Raw genomic sequence first — 27,783 nt, forward strand, 5'->3', positions numbered from 1 at the left:
CCAATTCTAAGAATGAACAAAGTGTCTTTGCCTTTGGTCTTCATTCTTCTTCAATTTCATATGTTTTGCACATTGTACCTTATATCTCGCTATACTAAGTTTCTGGGTTAATATCCACTCATCAGTGAGTACATTTCATTTGAGTTCTTTTGTGATTGGGTTACCTCACTCAGGATGATGCCCTCCAGGTCCAACCATTTGCCTAGGAATTTCGTAAATTCATTCTTTTTAATAGCTGAGTAGTACTCCATTGTGTAAATGAACCACATTTTTTGTATCCATTCCTCTGTTGAGGGGCATCTGGGTTCTTTCCAGCTGTGTTTTTCAAATTATATCTTAGGTATTCTAAGTTTCTGAGCTAATATCCACTTATCAGTGAGTACATATCATGTGGGTCTTTTCATGATTGGGTACCTCACTCAGTTTGATATATTCCAGATCCATCCATTTACCTAAGAATTTCATAAATATATTGTTTATAACAGCTGAGTAGAAATCCATTGTGTAACTGTACCATATTTTCTACATCCATTCCTCTGTTGAGGGAAATCTGGGTTTTCTCCAGGTTCTGCTTATTATAAATAGGGTTTCTAAGAACATAGAGGAGTATATGTTCTTATTACAAGTTGGAATGCTTTCTGGTTATATACCCAGGAGAGTTATTGCTGGATCTGCCCTTAGTACTATATCCAGTTTTCTGAAGTACCGCAAACTTATTTTCAAAGTGGTTGTACAAGCTTGCAATTCCACCAGCAGTGGAGGAGTGTTTCTCTTTCTCCACATCCTCGCCAGCCACTACTCTCACCTGAATTTTTCATCCTAGCCATTCTGACTGGTCTGAGGTGGAATCTCAAGGTTATTTTGATTTGCATTTCCCTGGTGATTAAGGATGTTGAACATTTTTTTCAAGTGTTTTTCAGCCCTTTGATATACCTCACTTGAGAATTCTTTCTATATTTCTGTACCCCATTTTTATGGGGTTATTTGAATTTCTGGAGTTTTGCTTCTTAAGCTCTTTGTATATATTGGATATTAATCCTCTATTAGATTAAGGATTGGTAAAGATCCTTTCTCAATCTGTTGGTGGTCTTTTTGTCTTATTGGCAGTGTCTTTTGCCTTACAGAACATTTTAAGTTTCATGAGGTTCCATTTATGTACTTTCAATCTTACAGCAAAAGCCATTGCTATTCTGTCCAGAAATTTTTCCCCTGTGTCCATATCTTTGAGGCTTTTCCCAACTTACTCCTCTATAAGTTTCAGTGTCTCTGGTTTTATGTGGTGTACCTTGATCCATTTAGACTTCAGCTTCTAGAATACCCAAGATACAATTCACAAACCACATGAAACTCAACAAGAAGGAAGAGCATATTGTGGATACTTCTATCCATCTTAGAAGGCAGGAACAAAACACCCATGGAAAGAGTTAAAGAAGCAATGTGTGGAGTAGAGACTGAAGAAATGACCATCAGAGAGTGATTAATCTGGGGATCCATACCATTTCCAATCACCAAACACAGACACCAATATGGATGCCAATAAGTGTTTGCTGACAGAAGCCTGACATAGGTCTACTGAAAGGCTTTGCCAGTGCCTAACAAATACAAAGGTTGATGCTCACAGCCATCCACTGGGCTTAGAAGAGGATCCCCAATAAAGGAGCTAGAGAAAGTTCCCAAGAAGCTGAAGTGGTTGGCAACCCCATAGGAGGAACAACTATATGAAATAGCCAGTAGCCTCAGAATTCCCAGTGACTAAATTACCAAATAAAGAGCACTAATGGACGTATCAATTGCATATGCAATAGAGGATGGCCTAGTCAGTAATCAATGGGAGGAGAGGCCCCTTTTCCATTGAAGGCTGTAATCTCCAGTGTGGGGGAATGCCAGGGCCAGAAAGCCTGAGTGGGTGGGATGGTGAGCAGGGGTACTAGGGAGAGGATAGGAGGAGGATGTCCTTTGGAGGGGAAAAAAGGAAGGGGATAACTATTGAAATGTAAATAAAGGATATATTCCTCAAGGGTGATGGCACACTTCTTTAATCCCAGCACTCAGGAGGCAGTGGCAGGTGGATCTCTGAGTTAGAGGCCAGTCTGGTCTACAGAGTGAGTTCCAGGACAGCCAGGGCTATACAAAGAATCCCTATCTCAAAAAAAACAACAAAAAACAAAACAAAACAAAACAAAAACAAACAAAAACAAAGAAAGAAAGAGAGAAATAAGAAAGAAAGAAAGAAAGAAAGAAAGAAAGAAAGAAAGAAAGAAAGAAAGAAAGAAAGAAAGAAAGAAAGAAAGGGAAGAAGAAAGAAAGAGTATATCCGTTAAAAAATTCAGTCTCTGTATCCCCTATTACTAGCTGATTTCACTAGGGTCACCCTAGTACATCTAGTGAGTTTACATTGCCCTAGGTTTTTACCTTATCCCTGATAACTTTCAGTTCAAATCTTCCCTCCCAGGATTATCTCCCTTCATCAATCTTTCTCTTTCATACCCCCTGTTGCTATTCTCACTTTTCCCCAGGGTGCTTACATAATCGATTTTAATTTCCCATCCCAGAATGGTCCATGTATATCCCTTTACCCCATTCTTGTTACATAGACTCTCTGAGGTCTAGGCCATATTTATTGAGTGCTGGAATTTGCATAAAAGTCTACGAAGTTTAGTAGCATGGTTAATTCGAGAAAGAGGGGCAAGGTGGCAACAGAAAGAGAAGGGGAGAGGGAGAGGGACAGGGAGAGAGAGAGCGAGCGAGAGAGAGAGAGAGAGAGAGAGAGCGAGAGAGAGAGAAATTGGGTTCTATCTTTATATATGAATGATGGTTCAGTCACAGGTGAAGGTTGGAGATGAGCCAAGTGGATGCTGGTAATATGGTGGCTGTTTCTTTGGTTCTTTCCTATGTAATGTCACATGTTTCAGAAGTCCTCATAACAATAACCATGGAATTAAATTTCATGCAGATTTTTATTATTATTTTAAAGAATTTATATATAAATGCTGGGCTGAGCTAACACAGTACATTAGAATCTTACATCTTAAGAAGTTATTTTTCATCATTTTCTAAGCTAAAATAACCAGATGTGCTACAGTTTGAAGTCTTCAGAAGAAAAAGACATATTCCTACATCTACACAAATGAACACAAATGTCAATGCAATCAGTTCCTATACCTACTTTCAGATTGTATCAGGAATAGAGTGTACCTTCCTTTACTCTCTTATTTAGCACTTGTTTTTTATTGATGCTTCTGCTGATGTCTTTGTTGTTGCTGCTGTTGCAGTTTGAATGAGGATCTCACCACATCGTCCTGATTTACTTGGAACTTCTTATATAGAGAAAAAAATAATATTTTTACAGTATTGGTATTAACGGTATGCATGACTAAGCCTAGATTGCTCTTCTTCCTTATTCTCTCTCTCTTTCCCTCCCTTTTCTGCTTCCCACTTCCCTTTCCATCATCCTCTTTATACCTTTAACTAAGGGGGATAATTCCTTATAGAATGACTACTAGAATTATGTCATTTTCATCATGTGAAATATTGGCTCTGTTGTAATTGATGCTATACATTTATTTTCACTCCTAATTTCTTATTTAATTGAGATCACATTTTGTTATATGTTGGATTTACTTCTTCCCTCATAAATTTCCCTCATACACTCTCATGATTTTATACTTCTTTCCCTATTACCCTTATTTCAGTTGCATGTCATATTGGGATCCTGTAGATAAACATTCATTTAGGTTTATTCAAATTTCAAATAAGAAACTTATTTTGATTAAGACAAGATTAAAATCTTTTAATTCTGTTGGAGGCTAATTTATATTATACATGTAGAATTAGTATTGGGAATTTCCATGAAACATACACAGATAACATCACAACTCAGCTTCGGGCCTCTTAAATTTCCCCCAACATGAGGAAAATAATTCTATGCTTTCATGAAAAACAGAGGTTTATGTAATATAACTTAAGCCACTAAAGATTTTTAAAAAATGAGTTTCTACATTTTTAATATGTAAAACAGAAAGTATAATGCCGTGATCAGATGAAAAGTTAATAATAATTATTCATGGAAAGACACTGTCATCTGTATATTATTTCCTGGTTATTTAAAAACATGGTGTAAAACTCTCTAATAGACTAGACAGAAAAGCCAGAAACACTGAGCAACATTTTTTTTTTTTTTTGTGAAACTATATGTTACATATGTTCCATTTTCTGTTAAGTATTTCCTTAAATCCAAAATGTAACAATTAACAGCTATGAGTCAGAAATACATGGTGTTCCCAGATGTTCACATACATCACTGAGATCAACAATAATAACAATTTGGCCTGATAATATGGGGCAAAATTTCTTCACAAAAGCTAATGGATAACCCAACCTCAGAGGATTTTGCTCACTCCTGTTCCTGCTATCATAGGGAGTAAAGTGAAGCTTTTGCCACAAGAATATTTGAGAGGGAAACCTACAGGACTTCACATTCAAGAGAATTTCCTCAAAGAGTTATGTGAATGGATGATGGAAAGAAAAAAAAAAACAAAAGAGAAAATATCATAGAAAAAGTAGAGGCCAGAGACACAAGCAGGACAATTTAAAGATAATTCGGTTTAAACTTTTTCAGTGAGGGCTATCACTTAGTCCATAGTTCTATTTGAAGACATTAGCATTGGAATAGCCAAAATATCTGAGAATGAGAACAGGTGTTCCTTCCTCTTTGTCTTGGATTCCTGCAAACTTTAATAAGTATGGGCTAATATCACAATCTACAGATAAGGAAATAGCAACCATAAACAAAGCAGTATGTCTTAAAGTTGACTGCAGTTATCATTAGCAGAAGTTTTTCTTCTCTCTGCTTATCTTAGACTAATTGAAGACTTAATTGGATGTGCAAATCTTTGACGAATAGAAGACACTTCTCACTTCAGTTATGCACCATAATTGTTGAATCAGGTGAGCCATTCTATACAAATTCTTCTACATGATAGACATATAACTGATCTAGGTGCCTTAAAGCATAGCCATCCATGCTCTTCTAATTGATACTTTTTGTAAAATACAAAAAAAATGAATTCCTTCAATTATCTCTCATGTCTTTGGGTCCCTTTCAAGTATTTAATACTTCAAACCTACAGTGTCATCACAATGTTCTTAAAAATTGTGCTTCTCAACATTTGTGATTGTCTCTCACAATTTAATATCCCCCAAGAAGCAGGGACATATAAGTTTCCATGATAATTCATATGAGTTTACTGATTACATGTAATTACATATTTTAAAATATGCTAAAAATCAGAAAGTATTGTTCACTATTTGACTGGTGTTTCTACATATCTAGTCAATATTCTCTTCTTTAGAATCATTAAAAGATATATTGATCATGTTCACCAGGTTACAAATGTACTGTATTATATTGCTGAATGCAATTCATACTATAAGACAGGAAGTTCTAATCCTTATGCAAGGAAGGTGAATGTTGAATACTCAGAGGCTCAAAGCATGATATTGGTCCTGCCTGTCCTTATCTTCCTGTAGTGTGACTTGCATTTGAACTGAATTTAATACTAGAACAGATGCACTCTCACCTTGCTAGCATTCTCTTCTTCATTTATTTGCTGCCAGTTCAGTTTCTGATAATATTCTGTGTTGTCTATGCGTAGGAATCCCTCATAAATATTTAAATACTTTGTAAAATGTTTCTGGTTAACATACAGAAGAAGAACTAGTCTGTCTCTACATTTATTTTGATTTCGTTCAAAGCACCATACCTATGTGGACATCAGAGGGCAACTTGCAGATATTAATTTTTCCCCTTCTACCATGAGGACACCAAGAATCTAAGACTCATCCTCTGGAAGAACAATGAGAAAGTAAATACTATGAGCCAGCAAGAGGAGGCATTCTTAAGGATAGAGAAGAGCTGGCAGCCAAATTTTCTTCTGGGCAAGAAATTATCCTCAGGCTATTCTAAGGACTTGACTTCTTGATGAGGAACTCTTCCCTGGGTACTTGCATACACTCATTGCAATTTCTAATGTCAAGGTGATGCCTGAGCATGAATTTTTACTTTGCGAAGACTAAGAAGATTGCTGCAATGCCCTCAACTGGGTAGAAAATGTTAAATGTCCTTCAAGGAGAACAAGGGAATGAGCTTGTGTGAAATGGTACCTCCTTGTCAAAGATGCTGAGTCTTTATCTGAGATCAAAGCTTATATCGCAGAGTTGTTTGTGTCACATTATTCATTTACTCTTTATTATGGTACAGTGAACTTTATACCCCTGTATTCCCAGAAAGGGAGCAGTCCCCAAAGACTCACTTCTTATCCCCATGATAGAGAAAAGTAAGCAATCTCAGCCCTGTGGAGAAGAATGAGGCTGGTATGCTGACTGCTGAATGGCATATTTCTTTTCTAGAGGCCATTGTATCTCTGCTTCAAAAAGAGAAATAAATCAATCAAAAAATAAATGAAAAACCCCTTCTATAACTGCAGAGCATCTGTCAAGAGACTGTATATAAAGTTGCTTAATTTCTTACTTTTTAACAAATTTCATAAATAATGATGGTTGATAATAAAAACTGCAGGAGGACCAGACCTCCTTTCAAGTTTGACATGCTTAAATGTTCTTTGAATTTATATAAATATATCCTTGTTATTTTATTATTACATGTGTAAGGATATTTCTGTTTGTAACAAGTATTTTGTCAGAGTAAAGACAAAATTAAGGAAATAATGAAAATTTCCTGTTTTAGTATGCTGACAATTTTACACTAGAAAATAGTAACTGGATTACATTAAAAAATATTGATCTACAAAAATGTATATTGTGCAGAGAATGGAAATAATGGAGCATATGTGACTCACAGGGGTGTGTTCATCAATAGTTTGCACAGGGAAAGGTGCCCCCCATAGCAGAGGACGCAGAATGTTTTAATACCTGGAGGCAGTGGATAACTCTGAGGAAACAATGTCAATAGAAATGATGCACATAAACACTTTCAGATACTGTGCTAACAGGCACAGGATCTGCATAGGACCAAGACAGATGGGGCTCCAGGATTGACAGAAGGAAATAAAAACAGGTTCTCATCTATACCCTAGAGTTTATTAGCAAGTGGCCCCATTTGCAAAGAAAATTTAGTTTTCTCGTGTAATATTATCAGCCTCATTTCAGAGTAGGTCTTTTGTCCAGGAGCAGATGGTCAACACAAAACAAATTCACTGGTAGACTATGTTCATACCAGCCCTATTTATACTAGCCAGAAGCAGGAAAGAACCCACATGTCCCTCAACAGAGGAATGGATATAGAAAATGTGCTACATTTACACAATGGATTACTACTCAGCTATTAAAAACAACGAATTTATGAAATTCCTGAGCAAATGAATGTATCTGGAGGATATCATCCTGTGTCAGGTAACTCAATCAAAGAAGAAGTCATTTGATAATCACTGATAAGTGGATATTAGCCAAGAAACCTAGAATATTCAAGATACAACTTCCAAAACACAAGAAAATCAAGAAGGAACACCAACTCCTGGATTCTTCATTCCTCCCTAGAATAGTGAATAAAATATCCATGGAAAGAGTTGCAGAGATAAAGCTTAGAGCTACGATGAAATGATGGACTATCCTGAGACTGCCCCACCTGGGGTCCATCCCATAGTCAGCCACCAAACACAGACATTACTGCATATGCCAGCAAGATTTTGCTGAAAGTACCCTGATATAGCCATCTCCTAGGAAGCTTTGCCAGTGCCTGGAAAACAAAGAAGGGGATGCTCACAGTCATCTATAGGAGGGAACACAGGGCCCCCACTGTAGGAGCTAGGGAAATTACCCAAGAGCTGAAGGGGTCTGCAAACATATAAGTGGAACAACATTATGAAATAATCAGTATGCCCAGAACTCTTGTCTCTAGCTGCATATGTAGCAAATGATGTCCTAGTTGGCCATCACTGGGAAGAGAGTACCCTTGGTCTACCAAATTTTATATACCCCAGTAAAAGGGAAAGCCAGGGCCAAGAAGTGTGAGTGAGTGGGTAGGAGAACAGGGCAGGGGCAAGGGTATATGGGACTTTTGGAATAGCATTTGTAATGTAAATGAACAAAATATCAAATAAAATAATACTTATAAAAAAACCTCACTGATAGTTTTTGTTAGTTTTTTTTTCAGCCTCATGTAGTTTTGCTTTGTCACCAAAGTTGACACCCTCAGTGTTTTACCTGGAATCCATGCTTGAAAGTGAGGTCATCTTGATCCCTGAATATAGTCTTCCAACTTCTACCTATGCAATGTAATAGGAACATGTCCAAATATATATACAGGGACAAAAGACACATATGTACACATGCGTATACCACACATGTGTGTGAGAGAGAGGGAGAGAGAGAGAGAGAGAGAGAGAGAGAGAGAGAGAGAGAGAGAGAGAGAGAGAGACAGAGACAGAGAGACAGAAAGACAGAGAGAGATGAGAGACAGAGAGAGACAGAGACAGAGAGAGAATGGAAAGAAGGAGAGAAGAAGAAAAAGACCAAAAAATGATTTATACACAGATGAGAATTAGAATAGATAGGGATGAAACACATTGTTTACCTCTTCAATGAAAAGAGGTACTTTGCTGCTCATAGTGGCATAGTAGGAATGATGTGGTTTCTATCCCAGTGATCCATTCTGTCTGATGATTCAGAATTTGCATTTATCTCCTCAAATTTATGTTTTAATTTATCTCAGACCCTTTCTCCTAAATCTTGAGTGGTATGTTCTAGTCATAAAATCTCTTTGAATGAAGGGTTTCACTTGTATTTTATAACAGACTAAGTAACAACTACATTATTTTAGAGTCAGGACAATCTTGATATCATCAAGCACTATGATTCTGTCAGTCAAGCTCCCTGCACCCTAAATTTTGGGCACTAAATCAGAGTCAAAGTACCCATTGGTTTTAAGAATCAAAATGCACTTTGTAAAGAATCTCCATAGAAGTCTGTCTTAAAATTGTTTTGCATTTGGCACTGAGTTAATTGTTGCATGAATATTTTTGAAAATTATGCTTTAAATATGGCTCAAAAAATGATTACAGTCAGACTCTAGGAGTCTTGGCCTAGCAGTGGGTACAACAAAATCAAGATGTGTAATGTTTTATTCTTACTTTACCAAATAAAAAAAGATAACTAAAGCCAAGAAAACATAGGAAATGAATAAATCTATACCAGGAAGCACAAGGCAAGATGACAGAAATACCCCTTCCTGTTTGCAGCCTGCGCCTAAAAGATGGAGCTGGTCTCCAGTACACCATCAATGTAAACAACAACACTGCACAGGTGCTAGGCCGAATCTGGTGCCAACCCCTCCAGAGTGGGTGCATGCAAATTAAAGTGCCAGCAGACTGACCAATCCCAGGAGGACACATAGCCCTCCCCAGTGCTGGGGTGTATATAAGCAGTCCTCCCTGGGTTCAGGGTTCCTGTAGCATTGTGTCATTCCTGCAATAAAGCTGTTGAGAAGAATACTACCTTGTTGTGCTTTTCCTTGCTGGACGAGGTGAGCTCAACAAATTGGTGGCCTGTATGGGGATCCGAAGATCTCGTGGATTCAGATGTCTTCAGCTGAGGAACTGAGGTACCTGTAAGTCTCCCAAATTGATCTCTGGTCAAAAGGGGGCATATGTTTTTCTCGCCAGTAGACCCAATGTGGTGTTGTTGTTTCGTTTTTTGTAATTTCTGGCCCCTACTTTTGTTTGATAGAAGCAGTTAAGGCAGGTCAGAAAATTCTCACGAAACAAGAAAGTATGTCAGAGGAAGATAGGAAACACGTAAGCAAAAGAAAGAAAGGGGGCGAAAAAGAGAGAGAAAAGGAAAAGGGAGAAAAAGCAAATTCAAAAGGAAAAGGAAATAGCAAGAAAGAAAAAGGAAAAGAAAAGGAGGGAAAATAAAAGTAATTAGTGATAAAGAAAAGGAAATAGTGAAGATATATCCCTCTCTAAAGGATTTAAATTTATCAAGCTCTGCTTCCAGGGACTCGGAGCTTAGTAAACATGATGAAGCTGACCTAGAAGAAGAGGAAGCTCAATATGAGAGGGATAGGTATGATCTAGATTGGCCATATGGAGCCAAAACGATGAAAAAGGGAGTATCAGTCAACAAAAGGAAAAAAGAAAGAAAAAAATTAGAAAAGAAACGATTGTTTGTAGCACCTGACAAAGTTCAGATGGGAAATTTAGGAGAGGTTTTGGGTACCCTAGTTACTTCACATTATGTAGCACCTCAAAAGATAGAATTACGTAAAGATCATTTGAAAACATTGAATGATTTCCAGAAGTTGTTGGAAGATATAAATTGGATTCGTCCAGATATGAGGCTATGAAATTTTGAATTAATCCCTCTTTTTGATATATTGAAGGAAGATCCACAGCATTCGTCACCTCGTGCTCTCACCCCTGAGGCCGGAGTAGCATTAGAAAAGGTAGAAAGGTGTTTAGGAAAGGCGAAGCTGTATAGATAGAAAGAAGGAGAGGACATCCTCCTATGTGTTTTGAAGACATTCCCTCAACCAACAGGAGTGTTGTGGAAGTCAGGTCCTCTATTGTGGATTTATCCTCATGTGCCTCCCAATAAAACCCTTGAATTTTATCCCATTGCTATAGCTCAATTAGTGATTTTGGGCATTAAGTAGTGTATTCAACACTTTGCAGCACCCCCTCAGAAAATCATTACACCTTATAATGCTAATCAAATATAGATCCTAAGTTCTTTGATAGATGATTGGTCCCTCTTGCGCTGTAGTTTTGATGGGGTATTAGATAATCATTGTCCCAAAGATCCTTTGCTACAATTTTTTAGTGAACATCCAGTTATTTTCCCCAAAGTCACAGCATCTAAACCCATATCGGGTGCATTGGATATTTATACAGAAGGTTCTAAAACAGGTGTTGGTGCCTATGTAGTTGATTCTCAAAAACCTGTTCTTTTTCAATACAACCCTGGCACCCCACAACTTACTGAATGTTATGTTGTGTTGGAAGTATTCAAAGCTTTTAAGGAATCTTTTAATCTAGTCTCTGATTCGGCTTATGTAGTAAATGCAGTGTGTGCACTAGAAATTGCAGGACCCATTAGACCTACCAGCCCTGTGTGCACCATCTTATTAAAGTTACAAAAATTGATTTGGAGAAGAACACATAAATTCTTTATTCAACATATTTGAGCTCACTCTACCTTGCTAGGCCCTATGGCTGAAAGAAATGCCTTAGTGGACGCTAGCACTTGCATGGAATGTATTTTTCACGCCACCCCACTGGAGCTTGCAAAAGATTTTCATCGATTGTATCATGTCCGTGCTGCCACACTTCAGCAGAAATTTGATATCTCTCAAGCCTCAGCATGAGGTGTGGTGAGGTTACAATGCCCACAGTGTGTACAGTTTCACCACCCTGCTCATGTTGGTATTAACCCTCGTGGATTGCTTCCTCTAAAACTGTCGCAAATGAATGTTACTCATATCTCAGCATTTGAAAGATTAAAATATATTCATGTTTCAATTGACACCTGTTCAGTTGTCATTTTTGCCTCCCCCATGTCCGGTGAGAAATCCTGCAATGTGGTTGGCCATTGCCTAGAAGCCTGGGCAGCTTGGGAAAAGCCAGATAGTTTAAAAGCTGATAATGGCCTGCATATACATCAAAATCATTCCAAACCTTATGCAAAATAATGCAGGTTGGTCACTCTACTGGCCTTCCCTACTATCCACAGTACCAAGGCATTGTGGAAAAAGCACATCGAACCTTAAAAGAACTCTTACAAAAACAAAAAGTGGGAATCGCTGATGGCAGGCCACCCAAAGAACAATTACCTTTAGCCCTCTTTATTTTATTTTTTTTAATTCTGGATGAACATGGTCGTTCGACTGCAGATAGGCATGCCATGACCTCGCATATCCTTCAGCAGGATGTCAAATGGAAAGATGTCCTGAAAAATGATATGGCCCAGATCTTGTTATTTCGAGATTCAGGGGAGCTGTTTGTGTTTTTCCACAGGGTCAAGAACACCTGATTTGGGTACCAGAGAGGCTGATGCGAAAATAGCTTCCCCCAACAGAGATATAGATTGTAATAGTTCCAGAAGGACATGTTATTTAGCAGAGTGTTGGCAGGGTATACTGCTGTGGTTGTGAAACTTCCTACCTTTGTGCCTATAGTAGATTTTGAAATGTTTGCCACATATGCCCATTGGTGCCCCTTGTATAAAGTTGTACAAGCTAATTTCTCTCAGGCTCTTGAACAGAGTCGCCTCTTATCTGAGTAGGAAATTGGTCGGCTAAAGCGGAGCAATTGTCCAGAAAGCTGCTCTAACAGATTGCCAAACTCAACAGCACTCGACTGGACCCTGTCACCTTGAGGACTTCACCTCCTGGATCACCAACACCTTCTCATTTTTTAAGGAATGAGTGGGAATGTTGGCCTGGGGGGCAGTGGTTCTCCTGGGTTGTGTCTTTTGTATTTGGCTACTGTGTTGACTCAAAAGAGAGCACACTCAGTATAAGGCAGTGGTGTACCAAGCATTGATGGCGATTAAAGATGGCACATCTCTCAATGTTTGGCTGGCCTCTTTAAAAAAAAAATTAAGAGTTCTCCCTAGGTCGTCTGGCAGTTGTAGTCACACAGATCCACGGTATCCAGTGACAGGCAACTTTCCTTATTGCACAGACCAACCTATGACAAGGGGCCTGCAGGCGATAAGATAACCCTAGGATGGGTAAGGCTGTGACATGAAAGGATCGACCTAAGACAGGAGCCATGGCCAATGGTCACAATTGCCCCGACCTAGCCCAGCATCATATTATTAAACAAAAAAGGGGGAGATGTAGGCAGCTGACACCTAAAAGATGGAGCTGGTCTCTAGTACACCATCACTGTAAACAACACCATTGTGCAGGCGCTAGACAGATCCTGGCGCCATCCCCTCCTGAGCAGGTACATGCAAATTAAAGTTCCTGCAGACTGACCAATCCCAGGAGGACACATAGCTCTCCCCAGTGCTGGGGTGTACATTACCAGTCCTCCCTGGGTTCCCGGGGTTCCCGTAGCATAGAGGCTTTCCTGCAATAAAGCTGTTGAGAAGAATCCGACCATGTTGCCTTTTTCCTTGCCAGATGATATGAGCGCAAAGCCTTCCCCCACACACACTACCTCCAGCAAAATCAAAATAACAGGAAATAACAATCAGTAGTCATTATTATCTCTCAACATCATTTCACAGAATTCCCCAGTGAAAAGACGTAGGTAAACAGAATGAATATGAAAAAAAAAAATCCACCATTCTGCTGCATAAAAGAAACACTTCTTATCAATAAATATAAATATTACCTGAAAGAATATTGTTGGAAAAAGTATTTCCAAGTAAATGTACACAAAGCAAGCCATAGTAAGCATTCTAAGATGTCATAAAATAGACATTCAACCAAAACTAATCAACAGAGACAGGAATGTCATTCCATATTATCAAGGTAAAATATAGTAAGATGATATCTCCATTCTGATCTATGCCCCAAATGCAATTATACCTACATTTGTAAAAGAAACATTGCTGATGTTTAAATCATACATTGAACCCCACATATTACTAGTTTGGGACTTTAACACCCCACTCTCATTAATCCACAGGTTAACCAGAATGAAAGTAACTAGAGAAATAATGAAACAAAAAGACATTCAGAAGTAAAGGGACCTAACAATTATATATATAATGTTTTATGTAAACACAAATGAATATACCTTCTTTTCAGCATCTCATAGGTTCTACTCTTAAATTAACTGTATAATCAGTCAGAAAATATCTGAAAAGACTGTGCCATGTTTCCTATGTCTTTGTGTTCTGTCAGAGCAATATAAACACAAAGGGAGTAAGAAAGAGACAGAAGGGGAAAACCTGTGAAAGATATCTGTATGAGAAAACAATCTTATGAAAATGTTTCTTTATTAGCTCATTTGCATAAAACAGAGATTGTTTCTATTGCTCAGTAAATGGTTGCTGAAATTAGGGAGAAGATATGAGACTAGAAGTTGAAGAAATGGGACTGAAGGGCAGGTTTACTACAGAAGAGAGAACAGCAAATAGAGGCCAGTGTTGTACTTCCAAAACTAACTGGAGGTAACAGATATGGATTGAAGAAAATGTAACTTATTGGTGAACTATTTAATAGCAGTGTTATTAAAAGCCCTTAATAATTCCTATAAATTTAGGGATTCTTATAGTATCATCATAAAATATTAAGAAATCATCTATTTGTACATATTACATCACTACAAGAGAGTATATATCTTACTTGTTCTGCAGAGATCTGAACAAATGGATGGGGAAAGACCAAGTGATTCTTATAGGTATTTACTTTTTTATTGGTTATTGTATTTACATTTCAAATATTGTCTCTCTTTCCATTTTCCCCTCTGCATCCCCCCACCCCTGACGATCCCATCCTACTCTAATTTGCCTCTATTCCAGTGATCCACAATACACCTAACCCTATTCCCACCTCACTGCTCTACCATCCCCTTATGCTGTGTTTTCAAGCCTTCACAGGACTTAGGGACTGACCTCACATTGATGACAGATAAGGCAATCTTCTACTACATATGCATATGTAGCTGGAGCCATGAAAACCTCTATGAATACTTTTTGGTTGGAAGTTAAGTCCCAGGGATTTCTGGGTCTTTGGGTTGTTTAATATTGTTGTTATTCCTATGATGATGCAGAAAGAGGATGGCAATCCTAATAAGACTGACACTGGAGGATGCTGAAATTCTAGGACAGTAATATAAATTCCATTCCTGCTCCTTGTTTGATTCTACCTCAACTACATTGAACGTGTTTCTTCCAAAGACTTGTTTCCAGAACTATTTCAGAACAGCTAGCTCACCTATCTTGCCTTTAAGATTCTCATAGTCATAATGTCTGGTATGCAGGTAGCTTTAAGATTCTCATAGTCATAATGTCTGGTATGCAGGTAGCTTTCTCGGCATAGAGTGACTGGAAGGCAAATAATGCCAGTAAGTTCTCCTTTGACAAAACCAATTTTCCTATTTACCTTTTGGCTCCCAAAATTCTTTGCCCCAATTGAGCTGGAAACAGGCAAAAGAAAATCATCATCCTGGTCTTTTGTATTGTGTAGGATGGATCTGCTTTTTTTGTGAATTATAGATATGTCATTTAAAGCATAATTTACGAATTGTGTGGCTTTGTACAGGGAGGGAAATAGAGAGCACAAACTCAGGGATTTATACCTTTTCTTTTCTTTTCTCTATGCTTTCATCTTAGGTGAAGAAATTGACCAGGAAGAAAAAAGGGGGGATATAGTATTTCAAAGAAATTAAATAAATAGACAAATAGGAATATATTATCAAATTACTCTTAAATAAAACATTGCATACCCATATCTTACAAGGGTAGTAATATTTAAAATGGGTGCAAATTTGAAGGTATAGTTTCTTATGCTGGTACAGAATTTATTTTGATACATATTTAAGTTTTCATTGCTATGAGTTTCTTATGTTGATAAAAAATTGGGATTAATATTGTTACTCATATAGGCAATGAGCCTATGAACCATATTTAAGCATAGAATGTTTAGACTCAGTACTTGTGTAAATTCTATTACAAACACTTTTTAGACAAATAAGCAATACAAGTTACCAGCCAGTTAGCAAACTCATGGTTCTTAGGTAATTAAAAAGGAGTTTTCAAGATATTTAATTAAAAATATCTGAGAGTATTCAAGGCTTTAAAGTTCAAAAAGGCTTAGCAATGATTGATAGTCTTCAAAGGTATCAGAAGTCGATAGAATATTAATTTTTGGGCATTTCTTTATTAGTAGTAATTTGACTAGAGACATGTGTGCTCCACACAGTACCCTTTTCTTGTATTCAAACGAGAAATTGAGTTTCAATGGCGTTGCTTCATTTGTGGTGAAACAGCCCCTAGGCAAGAATGCCTTAAATTCATTTATAGACAAAATAGTGTTCAGGAAAACTACTGACTGATAATCTCTGCAAGACAGCTTAAGGAGTCCTTCATAATCCTGTATCACAAAGGTCTATCAGATGGTTTATGGCCAGAAATCTGAATATTCCTCCTCCAGTGTTTTGAAGAATGACAGACTGTCCCATTGATCAGTTGTGTCTATAAATTGGTTATCTTTTGGAAACTATATTTTGTTCTCTTTATATTTCCAGGTAATATTTAAGTCATTCACAGATTTCTGGTAGGGTTGAAGACTGCATGTAGTCTATCATAGCAAACCCAACTGTTTTGCACTTAGAAAGATGATGCATTGAAATAAACCTTGGCAAGCAAAATGTGTGGACAAAGGGGTACACAATGAGACATATTGTGACATACAAAAGCTTCCCCAATGAGATGTTTAATTTTTTTAACACTATTTAAAAAAAATTTTTGTCTTTTTTTTTTTTCTATTGTGGGGAGGATGTAAGGACCAAGGGTAGATACAAAAGGAAAGAGATATGAGTGGAGATGTGTTGCCAATGTGAATTTTATAAAAAATTATTAGAAGTGAAAAATAATACTTGTATTTAATCTATTTAGCAATAAAAGTGTAGAAGCCATTTCTTTTTCTAATATAATAAAGGTTAGGGCTTATTTTTCATCCAGTTTTTTCTGAGTTCTTTCTGAGTTCTTTCTGAGCTGGCACTTGGGCTTTAGTTCCATATGCATATATATATAGAAGCCTCTGAGTAAGTATGTAAATAGATTAGACAGATATTAGGCATAACAAGCAAGTATGTGATAATGAATGCATAGTATGAACATATGTTTGTTTATGCATATTTGCTTATGTAAAAACTTTTCCTTCTGCAAGAGACACTCACTTCTTGTGGTTTAATAAAAGTTTATTGGCCTAAACCTCCTTCCAACCAAGCAAGCTAGAATTCAGGTTTCTGGGCAATATAAAAAAAAAAATCCAGAAATTAATTCTTTACTTATTCCTCTGCTATCATGCAACCATTGCTAATCATGCAAACCAGCAGTTCTTAATGGTAAAATGAGGAAGTTTTTAGGTTAATTTAAAAGCTATCAACACACATTCAGTGTAGTTAGAGAGCTATAAAGCCAGAAATCATCAGTCTTGAAAACTCTCAAGAGACCATCAGTCCTTAGAACACATTGTATGCCCAGTGCTTCATCTGACTACTTGCCAGGATTTTGAAAAAGGGATAGGGCTTTATAGAAAATTCAAGGAAGAACAGCCAACTCTGATTTTAACAATTAAACTCAAATAATTTGGAAGTTTTAAGGATTCCTAAGCCTCTAAGTTTCTATACACATCATATTTTCTCTCTTTTAACTAAGATTCAATAAAATATTAAAGTAAATACATAGATGGAATAATTTAAAATATTCCAAAATTAACAAAGAAAGACTTCTAATGTATGCTTAAACTATTTTAAGAATTGCAATGGTGAACAAGAACCAGGTATATGATATTTATGAATAGCACTAATAAAATAAGAAGATAAACCAATAACAGCTTAGCCAAAGCAAACCACAGCATTATTTTATAGGAATGTCCAAATCAGAAAAATGTGAGCTGACTGATACTAAACTTCTCATAAGAATACTAGCTGAAGGAAAAGGGACTCTTAAATTGGGAACAGAAAGAGTGATATCGCTAAGAAAGAAAGAATTATTCAAGCCAGCTCAGCCATTCCCTAGAGTACTGACATTAAAGGCACAGTACATACTATGGGCATCCATGTTTATGTAGTTTGCTCCTGAAATCTATGACTTATGGGAAGTCTTTTGCTAAAATAACTGATATGTAGAACATATAGCAAATCAGTGGGAAGAACTAGTGAGTAATATAGGAAGAAGAGGGTCTCTCAAGTGATAGTTAGCTGATATGTAGAGTAAGGAGTGCTTTTCTGGAAAAAACCATGCCAACATTGCAGTACAACTTCTGCTCATAATGAAAAACAGCAAAGGATTATTGTATGCTAAATATTTTATTGACATCATTCTGCTATAAGAATGGTATTGAAGTCATCTGTCTTCTGTTCACCTGAAATAAATAAACAAACAAAGAAAGTTTGGTAGTAGAAAAATACAATGCATAATTTAAACATGTCCTAAATATCTTTTAGTTTCTTGGATAACTCTGTTAGAGTTTCACAGTTGACTGAGAGTGAATTTAAATCACATACACCACAGAATTATAAAGATTATTCATGTTTTGGATGTATCCAAGATCTATGTCTCTAGGAACAGGGTGGTCATCACTGAAGATTGGAGCATGGAATGAAAAATGGGGCATTTATTTACCTTCTCTCTGGTAAGGAAACAGATGGTTATGCAAAAAGTGACCACAGGTAACTTGGCTGTTCATTGTTTCCATGCTGAGGTGGGCCTTGATGGTTTCTTGGCTGAGGAGGTCTCTGAGGGCCTCCCTGTGGGGGTGGGCCTTGTTGGTTTCCAGGCCTAGGAGGTCCCTGAGGGCCTCCCTGTGGGGGTGGGCCTTGCTGGTTTCCAGGCCTAGGAGGTCCCTGAGGGCCTCCCTGTTGGGGTGGGCCTTGTTGGTTTCCAGGCTGAGTGGGTCTCTGCTGGGGGCCTCCCTGCGGGGGTGGGCCTTGCTGGTTTCCAGGCCTAGGAGGTCCCTGTGGGCCTCCCTGTGGGGGTGGTCCTTGTTGGTTTCCAGGCTGAGGAGGTCTCTGTTGGGGGCCTCCCTGTGGGGGTGGACCTTGTTGATTTCCAGGCTGAGGGGGTCTCTGCTGGGGGCCTCCCTGTGGAGGTGGGCCTTGTTGGTTTCCAGGCTGAGGGGATCTCTGCTGTGAGCTTCCCTGTGGTGGTGGGCCTGGAGGGGGTGGGCCTTGTTGGTTTCCAGGCCTAGGGGGACCCTGTGCGTCTCCCTGTGGGGGAGGTCCATGGTGGTGTCCTGAGTGAGGAGGGTGCTGTGGTGGTCTCTCTGGTCTATTCACATCTTCCTCACTGCCATCTTCATCACCATCATCATTTTCATCAGAACTGGGAGGTCTTGGGGGCATTCCTCCAGGAGGTGGTTTTGGAAAATGATGACCATACCCTTGGCTCTGCTCTCCCATCTCTATTCAAGTAAAGATAAAAATACATGAGTTTATACCTTCTCTTTCTACCAGAATTACTGCCCCCCCCCAACTTTATGTCACTAATAGTTCAGGAAGCTTTATTGTGTATAAATCTTTTTTCTTATATCACTACTCTTTGAATGAGTATTCGTCCTTAAATGCTGTGAAAAAAAGGATGTCCTTATGTAACTTACACTTCTCAGACCGAAGTGGAGAAACGGTCATTCGGGGGGTGGGGGGGTATATTCTTTAAATATTGCTAGTTAGATCTTGGCAGAGTAGGAAAATTGTGACAGCATGCTTTAATTTTCTTACATATAAAATGTAGTTCAAGGTCCTGTAAGCATGTGGAAAGCAAAAAATAAATCTAAGAAAAAGTTTTCTTTCTGTTTTCATGTGAAATATTTTAAAAATTAGACAGCTGTGGATACAGAGGGGAGTACAAAAATAAATTAAAACTGTGACAAGTATAGGCTCTGTGTAGTTGTGTATTTTATGTGCAATCATAGCGTTCTAATTGGAATCACTGGGGAAAGAACAATTCTTTAGGCAAACCATAGGTTTGCAGAGGATTTTTAAAAGGAAACACCCTATATGTGCATCATATATAATATATTGCTTCAATCTGTGGAAGAAATAGAATATCGCTCTTTTTAACAAAGCCTAGCTTCGAGTTCTTCCAGTGTATGACCCTGCTGTAAAGTCAATGCTGGGAAGGTTGTCTATTTATCTCTGGGGAAGCATCTAGTCATTATTGTAATAAAATAAAGAAATAATAGAGTTATTACAGAATTGCATATTTACAGATGTAAATGGTACATAGAAGGTCAAGAGAGGATGGATCTGTTTTTACCTAGGAGCTGAGAATTTGAGTCTTCGTAGGTGATCTCTAGAAAATAAGCACAAAGAAGTTGAAAGTTACTTATGGCATTTTCTAGTTGCTGAGAATACTACCAGGATCATTTCGACCCTTGGTAGAAATGACAATTTAGTTCCTTCTTATATGTATCAAACTTTACTGATACTGTTCATTAACTTTACCACAACTTCAGGGAGACATGATTATAAAAGTTTTCCTTTATGATCTTAATTTCTTATATGATATAGCCCCAAGTATTTCATTCATTGAAATAAGAAAATATATTGCTTTCAGTAAAATGTAAAATACAATGAATATTGAGCAGCTATCATGAAAAAAAGAAAGAGAACATAGGTCTAGCAACATGTTTCAGTGGCAAAAGCACTTACATAATAACTTGTATTAAGTTCCTGAATCTATATGATAGAAGGATAAACACTGCTACCAACAAGATGGCATCTGTCAGAATGTGCTTAAGCATTTGAAAATATGGAGACACATGGGTAGACACTCTCAGAGACTTGCATATTTTTATGACCATGCATAAAATAATTAAATATTAAAGTAATATTTAGAAGAAATTAACCCCTGATATTTATAGTTCATGTTGTACAGTTTAAAATTTGTTAACATTTGGTTTTTTTTTTTCTTAAAACCATTCCTAATATGTTTTTAATACTTTCCTCTTTCTCTGTCCTCTATACACAAGGCAAGCACAATCAATTATTGGTTTTTCATAACACCATTAAAAATAAGTTACCCTCTGTAAACTACAACATACTTTCTTGCATCTTCTACTACAAAAAAGTCTTTTTATAAATTTACTCAGGTTGTTTTGTTGCAAGAATATTTGTAATTCATACCATAAGTTTAGTTTAAGCTCTAGAAGTAAAATTATAACAAATGTTCTTCTATTTGTTCTCATAATTCTTTGCCTCTGTTCCTTTTCCATCTCCTTTTATTTCTCCCAGTCCTGAAGTGTGTTACACCAGTCAAATATCACTGTACCACTCTCTCCCCTACTTCATACCTTCATCTTCTCTCTGAGCTGAGCTCAGGACCAGCAAAGCCGCTGTGAGCAGGATTACCAGCATCTTGGAAGATTGCTTCCAAGGTTGTGCTGGAGAAAGGAAGGCCATAGTCTTTATAAGGATGGTAGAACAAAGGCATCTTTCACTTCCTTACTGTAGAACACACTTGTGACAGGAGCATGCCATGCATCCCTGACTCTTCTTTGGGACTTTAGCCTAGCAGGATGCAGTAGGACTGAGGCTATCAAGAATTCAGTTCTAGAGACATGGTCTCTGGGATTGCTAGTTAGTTCATATTGTTGTTCCACCTATTGGGTTCCAGACTACTTCAGCTCCTTGGTACTTTCTCTAGCTCATCCCCTGGGGCCCTGTGTTCCAGCCAATAGGTGACTGTGTGCATGCACTTTAGTATTTGCCAGGGGCTTCATAGCTACTCAGATTGCCTACTTGGCCATCATTCAGAAGACAAGTCTTTTGGCATTGAAACTTTGTATGCCCCAGTAGAGGGGAACACCAGGATCAAGAAATGGGAGTGTGTGTGGGTAGGGAAGTAGGGCATTGGGGAGAGTATAGGGGTTTTTCAGGATAACATGTGAAATGTTAATGAAGAAAAGTTCTAATAAAAAATGAAAAAGAAAGAATTCAGTTCTAAATCATAGGGCATGATATTTGTGCAACAATGTGTAAGCAATACAGTGAAATTTCATATATTAGAAATTAAATTCTAGTTTGATATGATTGTGACTCTCTCCTTGTTAGTTGTGATCCCTGGAGGATTTGCTTCTATACAAACATGTATATTTGTGCCAATATTCACACATTTTGGATGACTTTCTGTTCATTTTTGTGGGTGATTAGGACACCAAGATGGAATATGTAGTAAGTGAGACAAAGAAGTCTAGAAGCTTATTTGTGCCCAGGTAAGCCTTCTGAATTTCCCAAGATCGGGTTCAAATTAGAGAAACTGTGATATCAAAGCACTGAAAGCAGGAATATTCTTTTCTTTTATTCCTTCTGTGTTAGGGAAAGAAAAGTGGAAGACGAGAACTCAGATAAGTTTTGGACCAGTCAATCCTAGAAAACATAGTTCTCACATGAAACACAAAATTATATGATTCCCAGAGAATATCTTCATATCTACACTTTATTTAATTATTCATAACATTGAATTATATTTTGTTCAATATTGCTTCCCTTCGGAATTATTCTTCGACTCTTAACTGGCTATAAACATAAACAAGGTGGTCTGTCATCACTTTAAAATATACAAAGCATTGATTTCTCTGAACGTTTTTCAACAGAGTATTTAATTTTCTATGTTTATTGCCAATGCTTCAATAATTACCTGTCTGACTAATTGCAGATGATTATGCCCTGTACTATTCAGGGTCATGCTTATTATTACTGTATCTCAGTCCATCATCTTCTTACAACTCCCATAAAAAGCCTTGGCTTATTTGCTGAATCAGTGTTTACTTTGTTCTTTTGCTTGTTTTTGACTTCACTTTATGGCTTCACTTGCCATATTTCTACCCAGGTAGGCATCTGGATTTGAACCTTAATGACAGCTTCATAAAAGAACTCATGATTATAATGTTTTTTCTTTCCTTTCCTATCTTCTTTCTTTCCTTCCTTCTGTTCTTTCTCATTTTCTCTGTCTTTTTCTCTTTCATTCCTTCTGTTCTTAATTTTTTCTCTGTCTCTTTCTTTCTATCTTTCTTCTTCTTTTCTTTCTTCATTCCTTTCTTCCTTCCTTCCTTCCTTCCTTTTCTTTTTTTCTTTCTTTCTTTGTTTGTTTCTTTCTTCTTTTCTTACTTGTTCTTTCTCTTTTTTTATTGGCAATAACTGATTAGAATATAGCTGGGTGTGGTATCTCACACTTTATTCCTAATACTCCAAGGCAGAAGCAGGTGGATGCAGATGTCTAAGAGTAGGATGAGACTGGTTTTTAAAGCTATGTCCAAAACAGCTTTTGCCCAGTGAAACCCTATCTCAAAAAACAAACAAGGAAAGAAATGGTTTGGAAGATACTGTGCTTGAATGACTCTTCATGTGATATAAATGCTGTTTTATTCCTAATTCCTATACGTTTTTTTTTTTTTTCAGTTACATGAGGCATCTCCTCAATGAGGAAAGAGTAAACAAATTGTTGCCTTTTCATTTCTGAGCTCAAATAGCGTTTTAATTATGCCTCAACTTTTAAGTGTGGCTAGAAGAAATTTCAGTGGAATGTGGTTGCTGTAAAACAGAGAGGGGCAATGAATGTATATTATCCTTTATCATTTGGGTAATTCTACTATGAAATTCATATCAATATTCCAGGTGTTTCATTATGAAGAGATATAGGGATTATCTCAGAAAAAATTACCTAAATTGTCCTTTACTATAGATGATATAAAATTCTATGGTATTATCAGGTCGGTGGTTTGTGTTGTTGTTATTTTCTGTTGTTGTTTCTTTCCCCGGAGGTGATGATCGATGTATTTGGAAGGGAGAATATCCTAGTATTTGGTAAATTTCTCTCATTCTGTGAAAATCAGAGACAATCTCACAAGATTGCAGTTTTAATGAAGGCAAGGATAGGTTGATTTCTGAATATGATTTTTAATAGGATGGTTTTCTATTGTCTATAACTAGGAGATGAGAATGATTGGTAGATGGGGGTCTGGACCAGTTGTGGCCTACAAAGTCATCATGATGGAAATGTCAGATATAGAGCAGAGGAGAAAGCTAGGCAGGCATGTGCATATTGGGTCTGGTGAAAAACTGCCTGGAACTCAGCCTACACCTGAGTTATATTAGTTCTGGAATACAGCAATTGATTTTGACAAAAATATTCTGCAACTTGAGCCCTTTAGTAACCTTTTCCAGTGTCATCAATGTGTGAAAGAAATTATTGCTGTATGAAAAAAAAAATCACCTGGTAACTCAAGAGAAACCAAAAAAAGTCAATGCAAAGAATGGGACTGGTAACATAGTAAGTTATTAATGGCCAAGGTGCTTAAGTAATAAGATTAACGTGAAGGGCTTTTGGGCACCTGTAGTGACTGAAGTACTATATAGTGGCACTTCCATATGACTCCAGTGTATCACTTTTGGTTATGTATATGAATGTCTTTAAGTCATCATACCACATAAACACTTCCAATTTAACACTGCATTATACAAATTATCCACAGTATAGAACAGCACATATGGAACTTCAGATTTTGTTTTTCTGGAGATTCAGTATGGATGTCCATGGGGCTGGTCCATCCCAGTATACGCTCCAAGGTTTCTTCTCTGTCCACATTCTCAAAAGTGTTTATTATTGTTTAATGAAATCCTGGTGAGTGTTCAGACTGATGTCAAATGGAATATTCTCTTAGATTTAATTTGCATTTGTATGATAATTTAAGATTGTTGAAAAATTACCAAATATTTATTAGACATTTTTATGTTTTCTATTGATATATTTCCATTCATGTTTGGAGAGCTTGCTTGGACATTAAAGGATCATAATGGGAAATATAAGAGACATATCTGTTCAATGTTCTTTATTTACCACTTGAGACAAGAATGCATTCAGAATATTAGGCCCCTATCTGATATAGATATGGCAAAGCTTATTATCTTACTGTACTGATTCTACTAAATGAACTTAGCTATAATATGACTCTAATGAATTTCTGCTATACTTATAGGTTAGTCCTTTCTTCAGTCATCATCTTAGAAGCTAACTCTTGCAGCAAATGGGAACAAAAACAAACATCCGTGCAGAGAAAAAATTCAGAGAGTGAGTAATATATCTCAACCCTTCCCCAAATCATGAAACTGTGTGGCAAAGGAGGTCTAAAAAGTGAAAGAGTCAGAGAAGATGGAGGACATCAATGGAAAAGGTATTTTAAACACAAAAAGACCATCATATACGTGAATGCACAGAGACTTATACAGCATGCACTGAAACTGGATAGATCTCTACCAGATAATGCCCTAGTGCTGAAAACAGAAGTGGTGAAAAAATTCCCATTCCTAACTCATAACATATCTTCTACTGGGAACTACTTGCAAATAAAGATTTGGTTCTATCCAAGAGAATCCCACAGAGAAAATGAACTACTGCATGCCCAGGAGTATATGAAAATCATTAAACATTAAAGAACTCAAGAATAAATTTGGAGCTTTCTTGCCTCATAATATCATATCATGTCTTCCCCCAACACCTGCCACCAATAACTTCATTTTCTACTCAACCTTTTGTCATGTGTAATTCCCAGAGCTTCCATATGGATAAACAGTAATATATCCAATGCTGAGCAAATCTCTACATTTTGGTTTGAAGATTTCCTTACTGATAAGTTTGGAGAATCAAAAATTAATACATGAGAAAATGTTAATTTAGCCTTGGTCAATTTCCAGACAACTGACTGGATTGTGATGGAATGCTCCTACTGTGACTGAAAGTATGGCTCAGTGGTAAAGTTTGCTTGTAAGCCTCACGAACTGTATTCAAATTCCCAGAATCCATGCAAAAATATGGATGGTCACATTTTTAATTATAACCTCAGTAATATATAAAGCAGAAGCAGGATGAGTTGTGAGATTATTGGTTGACAGCATCACACTATATTTTGTGAGATTTCATGTCGTAAGGGAAGAAGATGAAAATAACAAATCCTGACATCCTCTTCCAGTCTTCATCAGTGCAAACTCACATAAAAGCAGTATGTGCTGCATTTATATATACAATGAGGAAAACCTTATCTTAGGAGTGTATGGTATTTAGAATATGTTTTTTACAAGTAGTGATACTATTAGGAGATGAGGCCTTCTTGAATTAAGTATGTCATTGTAGGACACTTGAGTCTTGAGACTTTTCTCTTAGCTATTTGAAGACAACAGTCTGTTCCTGGCGTTTGTGAAGATGTAGATAGAATTCTCAGTTCCTACAGACCCTTGCCAGTCTGGATGCCTCTATAAAACCCACAATGGCCATAACTGACTGAGCTGCAAAACCTTTAATCCAGCCCCAATTAAATGGTATCCTTATAAGAGTCGCCATGGGCATGGTTGCTCTTTATAGGAATGGAAACCCTTACTAAGAAAGAGGGCCTTTAGAGGATACTGTTTCTTTCCTCAGTGTTTAAGTAGGCTGTGCTGCTACATGATTCCATTGAAGCTGTTATCATGTGCATGACAGACAACCACTAAGAATTGCACAACACTAGTAGGAGCTAGGTTTTAAGTTTAAGCCTCCTACTAAGTTATCACTCACAGTTTGGATTAAAGATTTCTGTTACATTTCTACCGTTAAGTCTCTAAAGGACACTTTAGCTACTTGACTCACCCTAAAGGTGACAGGATGTCTAATCAAGTATCCACTGGCAAATCAGTCATCTTGCTTATGACTGTTAGTTTTACTGGAAACACTGGAAAGGTAAACCTGGAGCAGCTATCCTCATATATTATTTGCATATGGTTATGGAATTGCTGTCCTTCCCCTCTCCTTCCCCATTAACTCTGTCTTCTTTTTTTCTTCTTCTCTCATTTCTTATTTCCTTGTTATATTTTCTCCATATTTTTCTTCCAAATCTAAACATTTTTGTCATGATTGGGCATCCCTCCTCCTTGAAATATATACAGTTTTTTTTGGGGGGGAGCACACATGTCTTCCCACACGCAGAAAAATACTAGAAAAGCAGTCATTTTAAACATAAAATGGTGTCTCTTTCGCTAAAGAGACATATAATCTATTTTTTCTACCCATAATTCTAGGGATGGGAGTTTTGATTAACCTGGTGGTTTATGCTATATAGTTTGGAGAATCAAAAATTAATACATGAGAAAATGTTAATTTAGCCTTGATCAATTTCCAGACAACTGACTGGATTGTGTTGGAATACTCCTACTGTGACTGAAAGTATGGCTCAGTGGTAAAGTGTGCTTGTAAGCCTCATGAACTGTGTTTAAATTCCCAGAATCCATGCAAAATTATTGATGGTCACATTGGTAATTATAACCTCAGTAATATATAAAGCAGAAGCAGGATGAGTTGTGAGATTACTGGTTGACAACATCACACTATGTTTCGTGAGATTTCATGTCTTAAGGGAAGAAGATAAAAATAACAAAAGCCTGACATCCTCTTCCAGTCTCCATCAATGCAAACTCACATATTTGCAGTATGTGCTGCATTTATATATACAATGTAGAAAACCTTATCTTAGGAGTGTATGGTATTTAGAATATGCTTTTCATAAGTAGTGTTCCTATTAGGAGGTGAGGCCTTCTCGAATTAAGTATGTCATTGTAGGAGTGGTCATGAGACTTTTCTCTTAGCTATTTGAAGACAGTGTGTTCCTGGCATTTGTGAAGATGTAGATAGAATTCTCAGTTTCTCCAGACCCATGCCAGTCTGGATGCCTCTATGCTACCCACCATGGCCGTAACTGACTGAGATGTAAAGCCTGTAAGCCAGCCCCAATTAAATGGTATCCTTTATAAGAGTTGCCATGGGCATGGTTGCTCTTTATAGGAATGGAAACCCTTACTAAGGAAGAGGGCCTTTGGAGGATACGGTTTCTTTCCTCAGAGTGTAAGTAGGCTGTGCTGCTATATGGTTCCAGTGAATCTGTTATCCTGTGCTTGACAGACAACCACTAATTACCTCGCTAGTAGGAGCGAGGTTTAAAGTTTAAGCCTCCTACTAACTTATCACTCACAGTTTGAATTAAAGTTTTCTGTTACATTTCTACCATTAATTCTCTAAAGGACACTTTAGCTACTTGACTCACCCTAAAGGTGACAGGAT

General features: G+C 37.3%; 1 protein-coding gene and 1 pseudogene across 1 annotated transcript; both read right to left on the reverse strand.

The window, feature by feature from the left end:
• Gm20951 (predicted gene, 20951) overlaps positions 1–27,783 on the reverse strand; it is a 50,438-nt pseudogene that overhangs the window by 9,444 nt on the left and 13,211 nt on the right.
• Positions 18,054–21,083, reverse strand: Gm8882 (predicted gene 8882). The gene is made up of 4 exons (NM_001177588.1): positions 20,993–21,083; positions 19,957–19,992; positions 18,325–19,102; positions 18,054–18,064 (listed from the first exon to the last, which is right to left on the reverse strand). Exons 1-3 carry the CDS (start codon positions 21,054–21,056, stop codon positions 18,351–18,353), a joined length of 852 nt encoding a protein of 283 aa, NP_001171059.1. The 5' UTR covers positions 21,057–21,083; the 3' UTR covers positions 18,054–18,064; positions 18,325–18,350.

The sequence above is a fragment of the Mus musculus genome, chromosome 6, assembly GCF_000001635.26.
Source record: "Mus musculus strain C57BL/6J chromosome 6, GRCm38.p6 C57BL/6J".
Classification (NCBI taxonomy): Eukaryota; Metazoa; Chordata; class Mammalia; order Rodentia; family Muridae; genus Mus; species Mus musculus.

Excerpts from the sequence above, each read along its gene's own strand:
- Gm8882 (NM_001177588.1), bottom strand. The coding sequence starts at position 21,056 with ATGCTGGTAATCCTGCTCACAGCGGCTTTGCTGGTCCTGAGCTCAGCT. Across the intron at positions 19,993-20,992 it reads AGCTCAGAGAGAAGATGAAG|AGATCACCTACGAAGACTCA; the intron begins GTATGAAGTAGG and ends CTTATTTTCTAG. Across the intron at positions 19,103-19,956 it reads CTCAAATTCTCAGCTCCTAG|AGATGGGAGAGCAGAGCCAA; the intron begins GTAAAAACAGAT and ends TTACTTGAATAG.